The 20,513-nt window shown below is 34.9% G+C and overlaps 1 protein-coding gene across 42 annotated transcripts in view; it reads right to left on the reverse strand.

The window, feature by feature from the left end:
* The window catches only part of MIPOL1 (mirror-image polydactyly 1), a 305,559-nt gene that overhangs the window by 187,553 nt on the left and 97,493 nt on the right, over nt 1-20,513 (reverse strand). For all 42 annotated transcript variants that reach the window (XM_081547834.1, XM_081547833.1, XM_081547856.1 and 39 more), the window contains 2 exons: nt 17,499-17,532; nt 17,069-17,239 (listed from right to left, as the gene is read on the reverse strand). In XM_081547834.1, coding sequence (XP_081403960.1) covers nt 17,069-17,239; nt 17,499-17,532 — 205 coding nt within the window. The remainder of the gene's footprint in view (nt 1-17,068; nt 17,240-17,498; nt 17,533-20,513) is intronic.

The following is a 20,513-nucleotide window of genomic DNA, read 5'->3' on the forward strand; positions in this document are numbered from 1 at the left end:
CAGGGAATTCTCTATTTCATCTATTTTTTAAAAAATATTTGTACATTTTTGAAATTGTTTTCATTTTATACATATTCAGAACTTTCCTGGTTGCACAGTGGATAAGAATCCACCTGCCAATGCAGCAGACATGGGTTCTACCCCTGGCCCGGGAAGATTTCACATGCCGTGGGGCAACTAAGTCCACAGACCACAACCTCTGAGTCTGCAGTCTAGAGCCTATAAGCTGACTACTGAAGCCTGTATGCCCTAGAGCCCATTCTTCACAAGAGAAGACACTGCAATGAGAAGCCCATGTGCCACACTGAAGAGTAGTCTCTACTCACCACAACTAGAGAAAGCCCACGCAAAGCAAGGAAAACCCAGTGCAGCCAAAAATTAATTAATTAATTAAAAATAATATATATATGCAAACCCATGAATATCATCCAAACCGTTTGACAGGAATCAAGAGCAATCTCAGTAGAAAAGTAAGTATTTAGTTCCCGCAAGTCAACTAAAACTTGCATTCTCTCCTGCCTTAATTCTTTCTCTTACCTACCCTTCCTGCACTTTTGGTGCTGGGGACTTTGGAAGTACTTTTTCATTGCCAAAATACTTCCATACATTCTTAAGCTTAATCCCTTTATTTCCTCAGCTTGATAAAAAAAAACTAGTCACTTCCAGTGACATCTTCATCTGCACCCTCTCTAGTAGAGTCTACCCTATGTTCAAATACTGTAATGTCAGAGACAGGAAAAAAGAACATGTAATTTTCCTGGTTCCCAAATGTCACTTCCAGTCCACTAATCCTTCATTAAACAACCCTTTCACTTTTGAAGTTTCTGTTATCCATTCAAAGTGTATGGTCCATGGGCTAGTAGTGGTCCGAAACTGATACTGCCATGAAGCTGGTACTAAAGTTCAGAAGCAGCAATTAAACATTTTCCAGAAATTTCACAGAGCAAATTTTATGGCTTTTAACTCATTAAAAGAATGTTTGCTTGAATTCTGCATGTCTATATATTTTTTAATTTCATCTTTTGATAAGTCATTTTTATTGTATGTTAAAAAAGTAGTGGTCCATAATACATGAGAAAAATATTTTTTAAAAAACTAGTTTTCACCACAAACAGTTTGAGAAGCAATGATTTGGATGACTTGCTTCATATCTATAACACTGTGATCTGACAACCAAGGTTATTTTCCCACATTAAAAAAAAAATTTTTGCTTGCCAACATTCTAGACAGAAGCAAGAATCACCCACACAACACTCTAGCTTTACAATTTCTTGACTCATTTATTCCAATAAAATTTACCTTCAAACAATATCCCCAGCCAGTATCTTGTTTTTAGTCCTCCTTAATCCTTAACTCTGAAATTCTACTCTTGGATCACAACCTTTCATTTTCCTACCTTCTTACTAAAACTGCTCTTTACTGTTCTTACCAGAATACACACTTTGTCTGGATGTGGATTTGCCTTCTCTGAATGCAACGCTTCTGCAAAAACAGCAACCCATGAACTTACAGAAGGCCTCACATGAGATTCCACATAGCACTGCTCTTATGAAGGAACTCACTTCATAACACATGAAGCATGGTAATGGGCTCATGCTCCTGAACACTGAGCTTACCAAGTTCCACATCATCCTGATGCAGCTGACTCGATAAAAGAGTGAAAACAGAATTTTGAAGTCTTAAATGTAGTGCCAGGTACATGGCAATATCTTTTGGAGCTAGGACAAGGTTCTCTGTGACAATGTTTATGTTCCAAATCATAGTCCAATGTATGGTACTTTTTCATTCACAGTCAATATTCATGGGTCTAGGAATCAAGGGGTTGATATGGAAATGGCTTTATTATTACCCAGAGTGATCCAATAGCAAGATTCTTGCTTCCCATCTCTGCAAACTGAGATTCTGCTAATCCACAGGTGGTAGTTTCAAAGGGAGAGAAAAATTCCACTTAGTGACCTAACAAAAATCCCATTATGCTGGAAGTTGAAACTGTTACCTGGCCAGGTAGAGCTCCTCATGCCTCTCAATCAATATGTAAGGAAGGAGGTAAATGTACAGGGTAGGGAAACTAATTCTGACTACCTAGGGGAAGGAGAGTTGCTATTATACATTGAGGGTAAGGAGGAATATATCTAGAATATAGGAGACCACTCACAACATCTCTCATAGACATCTTATTTATCACATCTACCAATACCCTTAAAAATGAGGGTGAAATAAAAATACATGGAGATAAATAAGAACGGAACTAAAGAAGAGCAGATGTATATTAGAAAAAGAGAGAGAGAAAGGAAAAATGAAGGAACAAATGAAAGAAGTGAGAAAGGGAGAAAGGGTGGGGAGGGAAGGAAGAAAATGAAGGAAGCAAAGAAGAAAGGATGTGTGGAAGGAAGAATGGAAGGAAAGAAAGAAGGGCTAAAAGATGTTATTCTGGTAAAGAAAAATAACAAATAAGGAAAATTCATTCCAACATGAACAAATAGGGAATACTGAAAATCAATAATGGATAAAGATAGAGTTTATTTTTAATTCTCATAATTTCTTAAAAAAAAATTTCAATCAAAATAAATAAAAATATGTCAATATATTAAGAAGGGTGATAGCAAATGAAATTTTACTGTTTTAAGATTCTTCAATTTAAACCATGTAATACACTATTAATATCAAGAAGATTGTGAGAAATACCATGGATTTAAAAAAAAAAACCTAAAAATTGTTAAGATGTCAATCTCCCTCCACTTCAGTGATCTACTAATTCAACACAATCTAATGATAATCCCACCAGGCTTTTTATAGAAGCTGAAAATCTGGTTTTAATATTTATAGAAAAATACAAAGAATCTATAACAACAAAAACAATCTTAAAAAAATACCAAGTTGAAGGACAAGCAATGCCTGACATCACTGATTTGCAGCAATCAATGTAGTGTGCCACAGGCATAAGCATAGGAAAACATCATTAAACAGAACAGTATGTTCATAAACAGGTACAAGGCAAAGAATTCTCCTGCCAGTGCAGGAGATGCAAGAGACACGGGCTCAATTCCTGGTCGGGAAGATCTGCTAGAGGAGGAAATGACAACCCACTCCAGTATTCTTGCCTGGGAAATCCCTAGAAAGAGGAGTCTGGCGGGCTACAGTTCATGGGGTCACAAAGAGTTGGACATGTCTTAGCAATGGAGCACGCGTGCACAGCCAATAATTTTCAAAACATGTCACCAAAGCCATTCAGCAGGGTAAAAAACACCTTTTCAACAAACAGTGCTGGAACAACTGAATATTAACCTGTTTAGAAAATGATCCTGAATCTAATATCATACACAATAGTTAACTCAAAGTAAATCACAGATAAGAAGTAAAAACTAAAATAATAAAGCTTGTAGAGGTAAATAGGGCAATATCTTTGTAATCTTGGGGTGAGGATACATTTCTTAGACAAGGTACATTAAAATATTGCTATACCATCATATATGAATGCATATATATGGAATATAGCCCATGGGGTTGCAAAGAGACATGATTAAGCAACAGAACAACAACATATATGGAATCTAGAAAAATTGTACAGATGAATCTATTTGCAGGGTAGGAAGGAGAGGCACAGATGTAGAAAATGGACTTGTGGACACAGTGGGGAAGGAGAGGGTGGGACGAACTGAGGAAGTAGCACTGACATATATACACTACCCTGTATAAAACAGCTAGTGGCAAGCTACTGTATAGCACAGGGAACTCAGCTAGGTGCTCTGTGATGACCTAAAGGGGGTGGGAAGGGGTAGGTGGGTTGAGAGGGAGCATCGAAAGGGAGGTGATACATGTATACATGTGGCTGATTCACGATATTGTACAGCAGAGACTAACACAACATTGTAAAGCAATTCTATTCCAAAAAGAAAAATTATATCTCAGATATCATCAAAACTAAAACTTGGTCTATCAAAATACAGAATTAAGAAAATGAGTAATCAAGAGAAGACTAGGAATAAATATTTTTACTACATATATCAAATAACTGACTTTATATAGAATATACAAATCAATAAAAGTCAAATCACTCTATTAGAAGATAGGTAAAAGACATGAACAGATGTTCAAAAAGTTAAGTATATAAATGACCAATAAGCACATGAAAAACTGCTGTTAGTCACTAAGAGATATGAATTGACCACAATGATATACATATTACACAACTAACAGAAGTTACAATTAAAAATACTGACAATTGTTGGTGAGTATATGGAGCAATCAGAACATCCATAAATTGCTGCTGAGACTGTAAAATATGATAGAGCAACTTCAGTGAGCAATTTGTGATCCCACAATTTCATTTTTAGATTTGTAACCAAGAGAATGAAACCTTACGTCCACAAAAAGGCTTGTACGAGAATTCTCATAGTAGCCTTAAGGATAACGAACAAAAACGGGACAAATCCAAGTTTCTTGTTCTATCAACAGGAAAATGAATAAGAAATGCAAGGTTATACACAATGGAATATTTGCCAATAAAAAGGAAAGAAGTGCTTGGTAGAAAGAGCAATATGGATGAATATAAATATTGTGCTGCCAATTGTGCAACTGTTTAATCTACTTGCACGAAGTTCTAGAATACGCAAAATAAATCCACAGTTAAAAACAGAAAAGTCTATACGGTGATACTTTGGGATTTTGTGTTCCCCAAAGTGGTTTCCCTCAATAGCTTTGAGGTCTATGGATGGTCTGCATCTGAATCCATTATTACATTTTCCAATTCTATCTTTGCTTAGACACATCAGCTGGCATTATTCAGAAAGAATGGTCCCTGGCCCTCAGTCATCTTTTTAAAAAATAATTAATTAATTTTGAAAACCAAAACAAAACAGAGAAGTCGTGGGGCAGATGTGATTGGTAGGGAAGGGAAATAAATGCGGGGACTTTCTTTGGATATGGAAATGTTCTCTATCTTCAGAGGGATGTGGTCACGTGGGTGAAAATATTTGTCAAAACTTGTGAAATTGCTGATTTAATACTTACGTATTTCATTTGTGTGTAAACTATATTTGAAATAAGAATTGTAAACAAAAAGTAAATATATTAATAGTGAAAAACATTCTATTTTCAAGGATCACTAAACCAAAAGAACACTCATGAAGATCTAGTAATACATTTATGACTTACAGACATATTTATTGAAAAAGTTTCCAGATAAATTATAACTTAGAAGTATATTTAATTATATATCCTAACCTACTAATAAAGACTATGATAATTTTTTACTGCAACAGGTTAAATAATGTTAATAAGGAGTTAATATATAACATTAGAAATTTTTTCAAGGGTTTATAATACTGAAACAGGCTACTAGTAACAGTAAAAACCATTATCCCCTGAATCATTGCAAGTATCAACATTAGATATTTAAATTAATTCTAGGAGGTGGTTTGAGAATCTGATCTTTTGTGATCCCAGAGCTTAGTATTATGATAGATGAGTCAAGTAGCAATTAATCAAACAAACCTGTAGGTAAATGTACAGGCACAGCCACAGAGTCATTTTCAAGAGTGAAGGCTTTGATGTTGAGAATGCAAGTTTTATTTTAAAAAGTGTCCTAACACTTTGGACTAAAGACATACATTAAAATGTGAATATAAATAGTGAATAAATAAATAGTGAATGATAGATTCAGATATCTTTATGTTACTCCTGCACTACTTGTGTAAACAAGTCAAATAATTTTACTATATATTTGGTTGCATGTTCCTGTGTTTTTGAAAATAAAATTTAGCAGAAATATAATCAACCAAAATGCTAACTAAAAAGTTTCCTTATGAAATCAGAGATGTAATGAAGAAACAACATCACAGCAATTTGAATTTTTGTGCCCAAATGGCAGTTTATGAAACTATCAAGTAGTTCTCCAAGATTACTACAAAATATGAGATTTTTTTAAATCATAAATTTATAACTTACACAAAAAAATGTCACAAAGTCTTTAGAATAAAGATGCTTTCATGCCAAAACTTTATAATACAGGCTCCTCAAAACTTAGAGACTTCTGCTAATTATCAAATGTGTTCATGGCTTAAATTCACACTCCCTTCAATCTTGCCTAACACAGCTTTTTCTGGAAAATAAGGATAGGTTTACTATTACACTGAAGAACAATGTATCAGAGAAAATGGTATTGCATACTTAACATGGTCTATTATATTTTAAAAAGTATTAGCTGCAATGCTGGTGAAGACTAATTTTTAGGGAAATAATTTCAGTTTTTGATATTTTAAGATGGCAAAATTACATGTGGACCTTTAGGAATGATATGCTGAAATGCAGTTTTAACAGAATGACCCACAGGAATTAGCACAGAAAAAGAATAATAGAAATTCTAGATCTACTTCAAAAAAGATGAAGAAAACCTTAAGGAAAAAAAAAAATATCAGTCCTCAACAGTAAGAGGCAAGCTTAGAAAAATATGTATTTCTTACCCACATAAGCAAATGAGACTCAAATAAATGTGATCATCTAAGATATATTGTGATCTCAAGCATATAACTTTCTAGATAAAGTAAAACTAATTAATGATGTGGTGATTACTACTGGGGAACAGCAAGGGCATGGGTTAACTGAAAAAGAGAATGGGGGAAATTTCTAGAGTGATAACTAATGATATGCTGTGTTGAAGAATTCAGGGGACAAAGTACTGATGCCTGCCTTCACCTGAAATTCATTAAGTGAGTGAAGTGAACTGATGGATAGAGGAAAGGATGGATAATGCAGAGATAATATAACAAATCAAGCTTAGCAAAATACTAACGATTTTTGGATTAAGGATTCCAGGTGATGAGTGCCATACGTTGAAAATATGTCATAAGAAAATGTTAGGGAAAAAAGGTTGATACAGTAATCCTGAAGACTTGAGAACCTACCTACATGGTTTCAAAATAAGCAAGACAAAAGTTAACAGAATTAAAAGAAGAAAAATTCATCATGATCATTTGATACTTTAAACTCCTCCCTCAGAAATATATACAACAAGCAAGAATAAATCTATGAATACAGAACTGAAGAACATGATTAATCTACTTGACCTAATTGACATATAGAGAAAAACACTACATTCAGCAACTACAGAATATACAATATTTTAGCGTACACAGCTCATGTAACAAATACAACCTGTTTTGGGGTCAGAGCAAAGCATCAACAAATTTCTAAGGACTGAAATCACCTAGTTTGTTTTCTTGTCAACATGGAATTAAATTCTAATTTAATGACAAAGATAATATCAAATCTAAGTGTTAAGCAACACACTTCTAAATGATTCATGGATTCAAGAAAAAAAATCACATGTAGAAAATAACAAATATTTTAAGGTATATAATAATGAAATAAAAACATATCAAAAACTTGTGGGATGCAACCAAAGTGGTATACAAAGAAAAATTAATAGTTTTTATGAAAAGATTAATGGTTTGGAAGATTCCACATTGTTAAAAGACCAATCTTTCTCTAATTGATCTTTATAGTGCATGCAATTCTCTTCAGAATACTAGTTGATTTTTTTTTTTTTCCATGAAAAATGACAATCTGAACAAAGGACCAAGAATCCAGAAACAAACCCACATACATACAGCCACCCGATACATCAGAATTCACTGGAGACAAGAGGAAAGGAGTTGATCTTTTAAGTACATGATACTGGGTCCAGACAAGTGGATATCCATATGAAGAAAATGATGTACCTTCAATATATAAAAATTAACTGGAACCAATGAAAACCAAATGTGAAAAGCTAAAATAATCAAGCTTCTAGAAGAAAGCACAGCAGAATGTGTTCATCACTCTGAGAAAGCAAGGGCTTCTTAAACAGGACACAAATACATTAACTACTAGGAAAAAAAAAAAAAGAGAAAATCTACTTCATTAAAATTAAGAATTTTTGATGACAAAAGACATTTTATTTAAGAGAATAAAAATGCAAGTCCCAAACTGTGCAAACATTTGTATCCAAATTACATAAATCAATAAGAAAAAACAAAACAAGTTTAATATTGGGCAAAAGCGTAATAGACATTTCACAAAAGAGGATATCAAAATGGCCAATAAATACATGAAAGGAAGATCAACTTCATTAGTGATTAAGAAAACACAAAGTAAAGCCTAATGAAATGTAACTACATCTCGATCAAAATGATGGAAATTAAAATAAATAATGATAGCAAGTGTTAACCCTGGCAGCTAGAGAAGCTCTTACATTGCTGGTGTAAACTGGTAAAAAAAAAAACTTCAGGAAAATGTTTAGCATTACCTACGAAAGCTAAATCTGTGACAGCTATTCTCCTGTGTATCTACCTGCTTATGCTCACCAAAAGACATGTAAAGAACAACCACAGGACTTCATTCATAATAAATCAAAAAGAGAAACAACATACATATCTAACACCTGTTATTTTCATACAATAGAATGTAACACTATAATGAAAAAGATAAACCATTGATAACTGTAACAACCCACATCAACATACTGGCATAAATAACACTGGATGAAGGAAGTCAGACACAGAAGAGTACTGGCATGATTCCTTTTATATCAAGTTTAGAAACATGCAAAATGACCTAGGTGTTAGAAGTTAGAAGGTGTTAGAAGTGTGAGTACTGGCTACTCTTGGAAAGGAATTCTGACTAGAAAGGGGCACGGAGGAGCTCTCTGGAGTGCTGCTTCTGTACTATAAAATGGGGTCAATATTCACCAAATTTTCACTTAAGATTTGTGTTCCTTCCTATAAGTCAGACATGTATTAAACTGTTTTTTTAAATGCAAGTTTAGCTTTCATATCTATTCCTCTATCGTTTTTCTTGTTTAGATCCTCATTATCTCTTGTCTGAATTATTACAATAGGATCCCAACTATTTCCTCAGCCTTGGACTTATACTATACAATTCACTTTATGCAGTGCTGTCCAGAAATCTTGTTCAAGAACATACTTTCTCTATTACCAGAAAACTAAAAAAAATTTCAGGAGACCCAACTGCCTAGAAAATAAAGTCTAAATTCCTGAGCATTTTATTCATCCAAATTCCCCTTGGATGAAATCTCAACATTTCTGTGTACAATTTTTTATGAAGGCAGTACAAAAATCTGTATTTATTTAAAGTGTTTATACTCTTTGATTTAGTATTTCTACTTCTAAAAATTTTCCCTAAGGAAATAAACATGGATGTATATAAAAATTTACCTATAAAAATGCTCCTGCTATCACAAGAGAAAAAACATAACTACCTCCCCAAATAGCATATGAGTTCAATAAATCTTAATATAAACATTTATAAAAATATAAGAATATCTGACAAAATGTAAAATCAAAGTGAAAAATAAGGTTATCAAGTAGTATATATGATATGCATTGAAAAAAAGACAAAGGATCTGTGTATGACTGTTTCCCTTCTTGCTTATCTGTACTTGTTCAAAGTTATCTATAGTTTCAAAAAGTTGTAAAAATGTTGTAATAAGAAGAAAGAAAGTTATTAGAATAGATCAAATATCAACAATACATTTCAGCAAGATGGACTGGAAAAAAATGCACAGGCAAATAATTGCATGATAGACAGGAAAGCAAATTAACAAACTGACAGGGGAAAAAATTAATAAAAATTTATAGTCACAATAATAAAGAATGTTAAACATGTTTCCTACTTTTCTTGAAAAATGAAGCTCTAAATGTTATGCTTTATTTTCTTTTCAAGTATGAGTTTTTTGTCAAACTTCTAATAATTTAACAGATCATTATTTTGCATTTATTAGGTGCTAGTTATTATGTGAATTACAAGGGATACAAAGTGAAAGCAACACTTAACAGTGGAGAGATTTGGAAACTTGGTTATGCTATCCTCTGCTAATGTGGAACATTACCTTTGATGGTTACATCACTGGCCAGGAATCTGGGTTTGCTCTTCAAGTAGATTTGTTAAAGTTTATTTACACACAAACTGAGACACAACTCCAGTCATCCTGAGGGTATCCACGGGGGACTGGTTCCAGGAGTTCCGGCATATACCAAGACCCACTGAAGCTCAAGTCCTTTATCTACAGTCCTTTTTCCATATCCAAAAAGCCCATGTGGATTTTTCTCAATAAATATACAGTTGGCCCTCCTTATTCGGGGTTTCCACATCTGTGGATTCAACAAACCACAGATAGAAATTTCCATCAGTGGTTGGTTGAATCCACTGTATCTGCCAAACCTATAGATAGGGAAGGCTGACTATATTTAAGATTATCACCTCTTTATACATCTCCACCACCATCCACTGACATATAACACTGAGAAACTCAAAAACCCAACATTTTCATAAAGAAAAGGATGGCAACCTAATTTCCTAAATTCATCAACTTGCCAGCTCATGTATCTACCCAAGATCTTGACAGTCATCTGCGACAATGAAAGTAGTTTTACTGTTCCTAGCAAAAGAAAACTCTTCTACTTAAGTTCTAGATCCTATCTGCTCTCAATCTACTTATCTACTTCAAGACTTTGCTAAAGTAATACTCTAGTCTCTCCCTTAAATTCACCTTTCCTTCTTTTCTGGTTCATTTCCTTCAACAGACCAACAACATGCCTTAGAATCTCCCATTAAAAAAGAAAGAAAAGCCCACCAACCATTCACCCTTACCCTAAACATAAGCCCATTCTCCATCTAGTGACAATTTCTCTATTGCCATTATAGGGAGATAAAAGTTGTATACATTCACTCTGTTTAGTTCCTCACCTTTCATCCTCTCCTCAAACCACTTCTGTGTGGCCTCTGTCCTGGACAAAACTCTTGTCAAGGCTCTCAACATCTCCCATGTGCTCAAACTTAAAAGTAACGATCCCACCTTCAATGTGCATGACCCCTCGACACCGTTTCAGGGAACTGATCATCCTCATCATTCGCAAACACTTCTCTTCAGTTTCCTTCTTCATTTTCCATCATTTCTAGTCTCCTCGTGGGCCCCTTCCACTTTGGCCAGCTGCTAAATTGTTGACAGACCACAAGGTTTGATCCTAGGCCCACTCTTTCTCAATTATCTTTCTCTGGTTTCATCTAGAGTCACAGCTTTAATTATCTGTACGCTGATCACTGCAATAGCTAAGTGAATACTCAATACTTCCACCTGGATTTCTAAGAATCATCTCAAATACACTCCATCTATCAAAAATATAAATTCCCTCTGGAAATACACTGATCACAGCCCCTGTTCCCCCCGCCTAAACTTGCTCATCACAAAAATTGGAGCAAATAATCTACACAGCATTCAAGTCCAAAACAGACTCAGCCTAATTCTTCCAGCTCCCTTATGCCCCAAACCAATCTGTCTTAAAGATCTACTTGCTATACTCTTGAAATGTTTTCCAAATCTGTCTACTTCTCTAAATCTACACTTGCCCCTATGAGCTAGCATCAGTTTCATCTTTGGCTTGGACTATTGCAACAGCCTTCTCCTTCAATATAAGACACAAATTTTAGTGCTTACCATGGCACATACAACCTTACAAATTTGTGTGCTGCCTGTCTCTTCTACCTCATCAGTTGCTGCTATCTTCCTTGTTCACTGCTCTTCAACCATATTTAAGCTTGGAGCATTTACATCAGTGCCTTAAACACACAAAGCTTGTTCCCTCTCGCAGCACACTGCTGATGTATTCTTTCCTGATGGAATGCTCTCTTTATAGATTAGCATGGCCAGACTCTTCTTTTTCAAGTCTCAATTCAACTATTCACCAGAATTCAACAATTCAACAAAAGAACTGCCTTGATCACCCAATTTAAAGTAACAATCCTATGCCCAATTGTGCTCACTCTCCATTACCTTTTTATTTTAATAACATCACTAACTGAAAATACTTCATTCATTTGTTTGTTCACTATCTCTATTACCATACTAAAACATAGGTTTCATAGGACTCAGAACCTTCTATCCTTGGACTCGGACGATCTCCTGGAGGAGGGAAAGGCTACCCACTCCAGTACTCTGGCCTGGAGAATTCCATGGACTGTATAGTCCATGGGGACACAAAGAGTCAGACATGACTGAGCAACTTTCACTTTCACTGAGTCCCTCAACACAAAGATATAACAGGTCCCCAGTAAAATGTGGATGAGTAAATAATATTTTAATAACTCCTTTTAGTTCAGTTTATCCTGAAATACATGGGGAAACTGGAAACAGTGGCAGACTTTATATTTTTGGGCTCCAAAATCACTGCAGATGGTGACTGCAGCCATGAAATTAAAAGACGCTTACTCCTTGGAAGGAAAGTTATGACCAACCTATACGGCATATTAAAAAGCAGAGACATTACTTTGCCAACAAAGGTCCATCTAGTCAAGGCTATGATTTTTCCAGTAGTCATGTATGGATGTGAGAGTTGGACTATAAAGAAAGCTGAGCGCAGAAGAATTGATGCTTTTGAACTGTGGTGTTGGAGAGAAGACTCTTGAGAGTCCCTTGGACTGCAAGGAGATCCAACCAGTCCATCCTAAGGGAAATCAGTCCTGGATATTCACTGGAAGGACTAATGCTGAAGCTGAAACTCCAATACTTTGGCCACCTGATGCAAAGAACTGACTCATTGGAAAAAACCCTGATTCTGGGAAAGATTGAAGGCAGGAGAAGGGTACAACAGAGGATGAGATGGTTGGATGGCATCACCAACTCAATGGACATGAGTTTGAGTAAACTCCAGGAGTTAGTGATGGACAGGGAGGCCTGGTGTGCTGCAGTTCATGGGGTCACAAAGAGTTGGACACGACTGAGCAATTGAACTGAACTGAACTGATTTTGAAATAGATCTAAAATATAAAATAGCTGACCTCATCAGTTCATTAATTCATCTATTTTGCACCTACACTGTCCTAAGGACTAATAGACACAGATAAAGAACAGTTCCTACCTTCAAGTTAGGTGGGAAGATAGGCATAAAGTCAATTAACTGTACTGCAGTATGACAAGTAGTATAATAGGATGTAAAGTAAAATGTGGGCACAAAGCAGATATTTATCAATACTGTGCCATGTAAGAGACCTTTATGGAAGAGACAATATTTAAATTAGCTATAAAGCAGTAGGTATATAGAGAGTAACAAGTGGATAGAAGCATGTGTCAGTGAGAGGGGGAAATACACTTAAAGGTACAAAGAGTTACAAAGCAACAGATGACCTGTACTTGTACACTGTTCAGCTGTCTTCTTAGAATTTTCTTCATTGTAATCCTGGACTGGATTCACATCTTCCTCTTAACTGGTTTATTTTTCATTTTGCTAGAGCTTACTGCATGGTATATCAACAGCTTGCAAGCTATAGAGAAGGAGGAACCTGACTAGTGAAATGCTTAGCTGAATTTCTTAAATTACCCCGATATTTACTCTGTGGTCCTCCCTGCTTTTTATATTTGTCAACTGTGGACCTGAAAGGTCTCAGGATCTCTATAGTTTTCATTATAGCATTTGACAGAAGTAAGTAACAATCAAAAAAAAATGTGTTAATTATATTTTGGTTAAAAGAGGCACATAAATGTTTTAAAAATATTTTCAACAACAAACACAATAAAGAAAAGTGCACAGAAGAAAAAGGGTTACTACTGAATTTAGGGATTTGGAATGACTCTTTTCCAGAAAATAGTGATGAGTTAAGATTCTCTGCATGGTGTTCAGGTAATAGAAATTTATGGTCACTCATTCAGCCTTGATAGGCCCAGAAGGAAAATTAACAACTAGAAGACATCAAAGGAAAAGGAAACTCAGGGAAAGGACACTGAGATGCTTAACCTGGGTAAAGAGAAACTCTTTCCTAATTAAGGTGACATTTCTGTGGATTCTTTCCAAAGACTCAAAATCTCATTCTAACCATATGAAAAGGGTATAGTTTCAGCTTTAGTCTGAAGGCCTGAAAACCAGGGAAGTCAATGATGTAAGATTCAGATGTCAATGCTATCCAGAAACACTCTCACAGACACAATCAGAAACAATGTCTAACCAAAAAGCTGGACACCCCATGGTCCAGTCAAATTTTCACATAATTATCATATTATTCCTTGGGGTTCTGGCTAAATTAGACTGGTTCTAGGCTAGTTTTGATTTCCCAGGATATGCATAGATGATTAGAGCCTGGCAGGAGAAGGCTTTAGGCCTCACTGATAGTTGTAGTCCATAGAATAATATTATATTTTCATTGATTGGGACTCAGCTGGTACCCAGTGCAGTAGGTGAAGGGCCTAGCCTCTGAGCACTGAATAAGTAAGGCATAGGAATGAAAGTTGGGGTATGGACTTTTGCCAAAAGGGTTATGGGGGTTGGTATATAAAATATATCCAAAACACAAAAGCAAAGACCTTGTAATAAAGACTCAGAATATAGTAGGGATAAAGGAAGAAAGTGGTCAGTTCTCCATGTACATGGATGTTTTAGTTAACAAAAAAAGTGATTTCTAAAACATCCTAAGCTGGAGTTTGTACCTGTAATTGTTGTAAGCTCATAAAAATAGTTTTGACTCTCTTTTTAACAATATGGGGCTTCCCTGGTGGTTCAGACAGTAAAGAATCTGTCTGCAATGTAGAAGACCTGGGTTCGATGCCTGTGCTAGGAAGATCCCCTGGAGAAGGGAATGGCTACCCACTCCAGTATTCTTGCCTGCAGAATTCCATGGACAGAGGAGCCTGGCAGGCTACAATCCATGGGGTCACAAAGAGTCAGACACAACTGAGCAACTAACACTTCACTTTTTTTTTAAACAATATACTGAATGATTCAAGATTGAATACACTTGGCAGGGTACAAAATGCTAAAAAAAAAAAAAAGTTGCTCATTTAAAAAGTTTAAATTGAACTTTTCCCAATTCTAATCTGAAGATAAATGATAAATGTCAATTTCCACATTGAGATAGGATAGAATTATTTGTGGCAGAACAGTGCTTCAGCCAAGAAAAAAGAAAGCTAGATTAAAATTTAAAAATCATATTTAAGACAGCAGAAGACTGCTGCTGCAACAATGACTTGAGCAGCTAGAATTCTGAAGAGGGTTTAGCTGGAGACAGGTGATTTGAAGATCAGAAGTCGGTTTTTCCTCCTAAGTTTTAAAGGGCCAAGGAATGGGCAAGAGGCTGAGAAATCAGGCTGTGACTACATAGAGGACTCTGGTTGGAGAACAGAGAAGTCATCTAAGCCTCTGGCATTCATGCACGGCTGAAGTGACAAAATTAGAGATTTGAGACTTGTTTCCATCTCATATCATTTGCTAAATCCCAAACCTGTACAGGGCTCGAAGTTAAAAAGCTAAGCCCTAAGCCCTATGGAAAGAATACTGGCATTTCCAACAGTCTTAAAATGCTGAGGAGACAAACAACAGACTAGAGGATTCTCCAGGAGTAGGTCCCTAGTGAATACTCAGCTCTCAGTTTAGGAAACCTCACCAAAAGCACAAGGGTAAACCACAGGTAGACCAAGATGTGCCAAAACTCACTCAGCCTTCAAGGATATACTAAAGAATGTCAGATACTGATAGAAATGAACTAATAGGGAATATTTTATGAAGTAGAAAAGGGACAACTGGTTAAGTGATAACCTTAAGCAAGCAAGAAAAGAGGTCCACTAGTGTGAAACAGAGAAGTTGTCCACTAACAGAAATATGTAAGAAAGATAGAAAGTAGAAAAGGCAGAGCATATGGGTGCCACATGCAGGTAGGCTGGTCAATGATGTGGTGGGGACAAGCAGAAATTTCTCTTCCTATTGGCGAGAAGAGGTTGGATACTTGAGGAGAAAAGAAGAAGATAAAAGAGTCCTCCAGAGGGGGAGAGTGAATGGACTAGCAAAAGGCAAGAAGGTTATCAGGCAACACCAGGGGTCTACTTGAAGACAACTGTCATGAACAGTTCAGTCATCAAATGTCTGCCATATAAAGCTTTGAAGGTATAGAACAGGCAGAAAGTTAAATTTATAAAACTTAGGTTTTGTTAGGTGAGCAGGACAAAGGAAGAGGGTCAGGACAACTGAGGTTATCTCACATGCAAATCGGAGATAATTATGGTGACCCAAGGAATCTAAGCTAGATAAAGAGAGAAGAAAGGACATGAAGGGGTTAAAGGAAAGGAAAAGAGGTGATAAGATCAATATAATCAGGCGCCAGTAGAGTTGAAAATTTGCTAGAGTTTTAGAGTGAGCTGGAAAGATAGTAAGTGGACACTTGAAATTGAGACTGATAATGACCAAGAATAAGGTATGATCATAGGGTGGATAGCAGAACGGGTAAAGAGCATCTGGAAGATCGGAGGAGAGAGATTCTGAGAGATGAGATGGTTATTGAAAGAATCAACCACATAGATATTTAAATCACCAAGAATTGTGACAGGAGTGAGCTAAAGAAAGAGAAAGTAAAATAGATCCTAAAATCTGTAAGAGATGAAGGAAGCTATATGGGAGTGTATACATGACTGCAACAGCAGTGTGTACTGGGTGGTACAATCTGATGCATGGGTCTCAAAGCTGGAGGTCTTTAGAGAGAAAAAAGGAACAATGATCTAAAAGCACTAATCGAACAAGCCTCTAAGGCCGGTGGCCCAACTGCTGGGGGAGGGAATACATTCACACTTGAGAGGACTGCAGTGGAAGCTGCATCCTCAGGGTGGTGATCAGGTTTCAGTTGGAGCAGGAAGGTGTAAGTCATGTTCAGAAAGGAACACCCTAATAACTTGATTCATTTATCCATGTTTACTAAAAGGCACTGAATTAGGCACTGGGAATAAAACAGTAATAAAGACATAATCTCAACCCTCCCAAAACTGTGACTCAAGTAAGAAGTCTCATATAAAAGCGATTACTTTAAAGAATTGAACTAAATTTTTATAAAAAGCTAACAGTTTTATTAAGAAATGAGGATGCATATATTTGAAGAATGATATAACAAAATATATGATTATCTTAATATAGCTAATCATTGTGATATTAATTATAAGCTAAAAACTAATTTGAATTCAGAATAAGTGGGGGAAAGTCATTTTTTTAGGTAAAGAAAGAGGGGAAAATGGTAGACATAGCTTTTTACAGATACATGCATTTACCTGAGACAAAGCAGCATCTCGTTCTTCAATCACTGCGTTCATTTCTTCTGCAGTTATTCTCTTTTTACATTCCTTGGTCTTGTAGATTCTATCCACAATTATAGCTCCATTCTTCTGAATAGCTACCCCTGTGTCTGCATTGTTTATTCTGTTCAGTAATTCCTGTAATGTCTACCAACACCATTATATGTTAGTCAGACATGAAGTTTTAATATACTTTATTTAATATAGGGTTTTAATTAATAGGCACATGTGAATTGTAAATTGACGGAGTGAAGTTATTGAATTTTCATATTGCAGCAAAGATGTACATTATTAGTGTGTCAATTCTTCTTTTTCCCACATCTTAGTTCTTGAAACCCACTCAATTGAACTTAAGCCTCTAAGATATAAGACTGACATCAAGAAATCTCCTCAGAGAATGGCTTACCATGTCATTTTCTTCAGGGTTAATATTTTCTAGCCTAGAAAAAAGGGACACAGAAAGCCTGATCAGTAGCATTTCCTTAGTGCAGCAAAATGAGTTCGCTTTTTAAATCTTTAGAACCTCAAGTAATTTCATGCGACTAGTCTTTAGAGTCAACCATGACACTGAACATATTAAAGTGCCACCTGCTCGACTCCATCTGTCAATAATGCCCCATATCTTCTGCACTGACTTCAGACTGTTAAGTTATTAATGTTTACTGCTATATATGACTACAAGGATCAATTGTTCATATGTGCTTAGATGAAGAAAGTTCCCCAGTGATAGAAGCACTCATTCTCATCATTATATTTATGTCTGGACTTTCAATTCTTACCAGAAACTGTATTTCCTCTCCTTTTTGGACATCATCACAAATAAAACGAGGCAAGTATTTTTACTACAGAGTTTAACAATGTTCCCTCAAAAAGCAACAACAAATAATTACCACTAAATCTGACCTGACATCTCCTGCTGCTACCTATTTGGTAAAACAAATATACTGTATAGAAACGCTGACCAAAACTGGGCCACATTTTTAGATGTCTAATATTATTTTCTCTTCTGCATAACATAGATAGAATTATTCAAATTAAGGGCAAAAAAAGTAAACTGGTTCCCGTCATAAATGCATTTTTGCCTTACAAGAGTCATAATGCTGGGGGAGGATGGGATGGGAGGTAGGAGGGGACATACGTATACCTATGTCTACATACGTATACCACTGATGTATGGCAGAAAGCAACCCAGTATTGTAAAAGCAATTATCCTCCAATTAAAAATAGATTAAAAAAAAGAGTCTTAGTGCTTACTGAAATGTTTGCTGATGCTGGTAAATTGAAGAAATGCAGTAAAAGTAAAGAAAGAAGTTCTAAATCACATATTTAGAAAATGTCTGTAATATAACTTAGGCAATAATTAAATTGGGTAGATTAAATGAAACTCTATCATGGTTATCAGTGAAATGACTTAGATTTTAGAACTGACTTCAATTATTTAAAAACTATACTAGCGAATTCACTGGTGGTCTAGTGGTTAGGGCTCTGTGCTTCCACTGAAGGGGGCATGGGTTCAATCCCTGATCGGGGAACTAAAATCAGACATGATGCGCAGTGCAGTCAAAAAGAAAAAAAGGGAAAATAAAAATTGGACTAAAAATTTTAGATATCCAAATTTCTGTTTTGATTTTTTCCCCTCTATTTCTCTGCTCCTATGATTTAACATTTACTGCAAAAAAAAAAAAAAAAGGATAGTAGGAAAAAATAAAAGATACTTAATAAATTTATTACAAAATTGTTCCAAACTCCACAGTCCAAACTACTACATTCATAGAGAGGAAGTAAAGATTTTAGAACATTGCATTTTCACAGGAAAAAATATGAACATATATCAAAAAAACTATTTCTACCCATATTTAAATAGTGTAAGTTAACAAGTAGGTGAAGCAATTTTGAATTATATATATTTAATGTATCATATCTCAAACTGCTAATGTCCCATGAATTCACATTCCAATAAGGGTAAACATGTACTCTAATCTTTTATCTTTTTCTCCCAAAATAAATCCAAAGTTTTCAAATATTCTGCTTCATAGGAGCTTAGCTTATAAGAACTATGAAGATAATCACTTCTTTTACTCAATTAAAAAATACAGTGGAAAAGTATAAGATAAAATTCTTACACTTGTTTAAGATCATGTAAAAATATTTGAAAAACATGAGCAGCTTTAACCATCAGTTATTGGTTGGCTAAATATGATTTTTAAGAAAGCCATAGTTGGTGAGAAATATTTACCTTAACGTTGTTCTTTATAGATGAAATCAAACTAAGAGCTGATTAACGACAGTTTCCAAAGAAGCTTAAATTTTTATAAATTTAACAATTTATTAAACTTGATCATTTAAAATGGGAAAAGACACATGGAAATTAAGTGTTTAGATTTACAGATTACTGGAAACAAAAAAAATTATTTCTCAGTATTACGCATCTCCCTCTTTTTTTGTTTCAAAGAATTACATATGGACGAAAAGAAAACGGCAGTAGAGATAGGTTAACTAATTCATATGTTCCAAATAATCAACACAATAAAAAGCCCATGGAATTCCTGTATAATATCTGTACATTTTTTTTCAGGCACTACAAAATGAAGAATTATTACTTTAAGGAAAATCAAATTAAGAGTTTAAATGATTTAAATTAACAGTTTTCAACAGGAAATGGTTAAGATAACTGTATTTAATCTAATATTAAATTCCTTGCTAATAACTAAAATTTAAGAAAAAATATTAAAATCAAATTTTCTTAGCAGATATTATATACTAGATCCTCAGTATATGAATTCAGCATTCTGATTATAAATAACTTGTGTGGTTGTCTTTAAAAGTACATGATATAGAGTGATTTATCACTTTCTGATAAATGAATCTGAATCATGTTTTAGTGAGTGAGTATGTCAGGTCTGAAATGCAGGGCATGAGTGAGTCAGCCAAGTCAGCCACTTAGCATGTGAATTTCAATTTTGTTTCATTATGACCCTTTAAAATTGATATAAGTATAAAGATAAATGGTCACTAAGAGAAAAATAAAACATGAAAAGAAAAACTTAAAAACTCTCTTACAAAACAACAATGAGGTATTACCTAATACCTGTGAGAATGGCTGTTATCAAAAGAACAAAACAGTATATTTGACACATTTTTCTGAGGTAGATCATCAATATCTACTTAAAGATTAAAAATCAACAAAAGTGGCTTCCAGAAGATTAAATTCAGTTCTACAGTAAGTACATAATATACTATATCACTAATAAAAACAAAAATTAGACAAACAACTTACCTTTAAAAAATTGAAGCAATTTGAAAGTTATATAAGACATTCAACTTTCTATGTAAAATGACTTTTTAGGCTTAAGGTTTACTAGCAGCGTGTACAACATATGTTTTATTTGCTTAATAAAGACAAAATAATAGTTGTCGTATG

The sequence above is a fragment of the Giraffa tippelskirchi genome, chromosome 12 (genome assembly GCF_054371585.1).
Source record: "Giraffa tippelskirchi isolate mGirTip1 chromosome 12, T2T-mGirTip1v1.2.pri, whole genome shotgun sequence".
Lineage (NCBI taxonomy): Eukaryota > Metazoa > Chordata > Mammalia > Artiodactyla > Giraffidae > Giraffa > Giraffa tippelskirchi.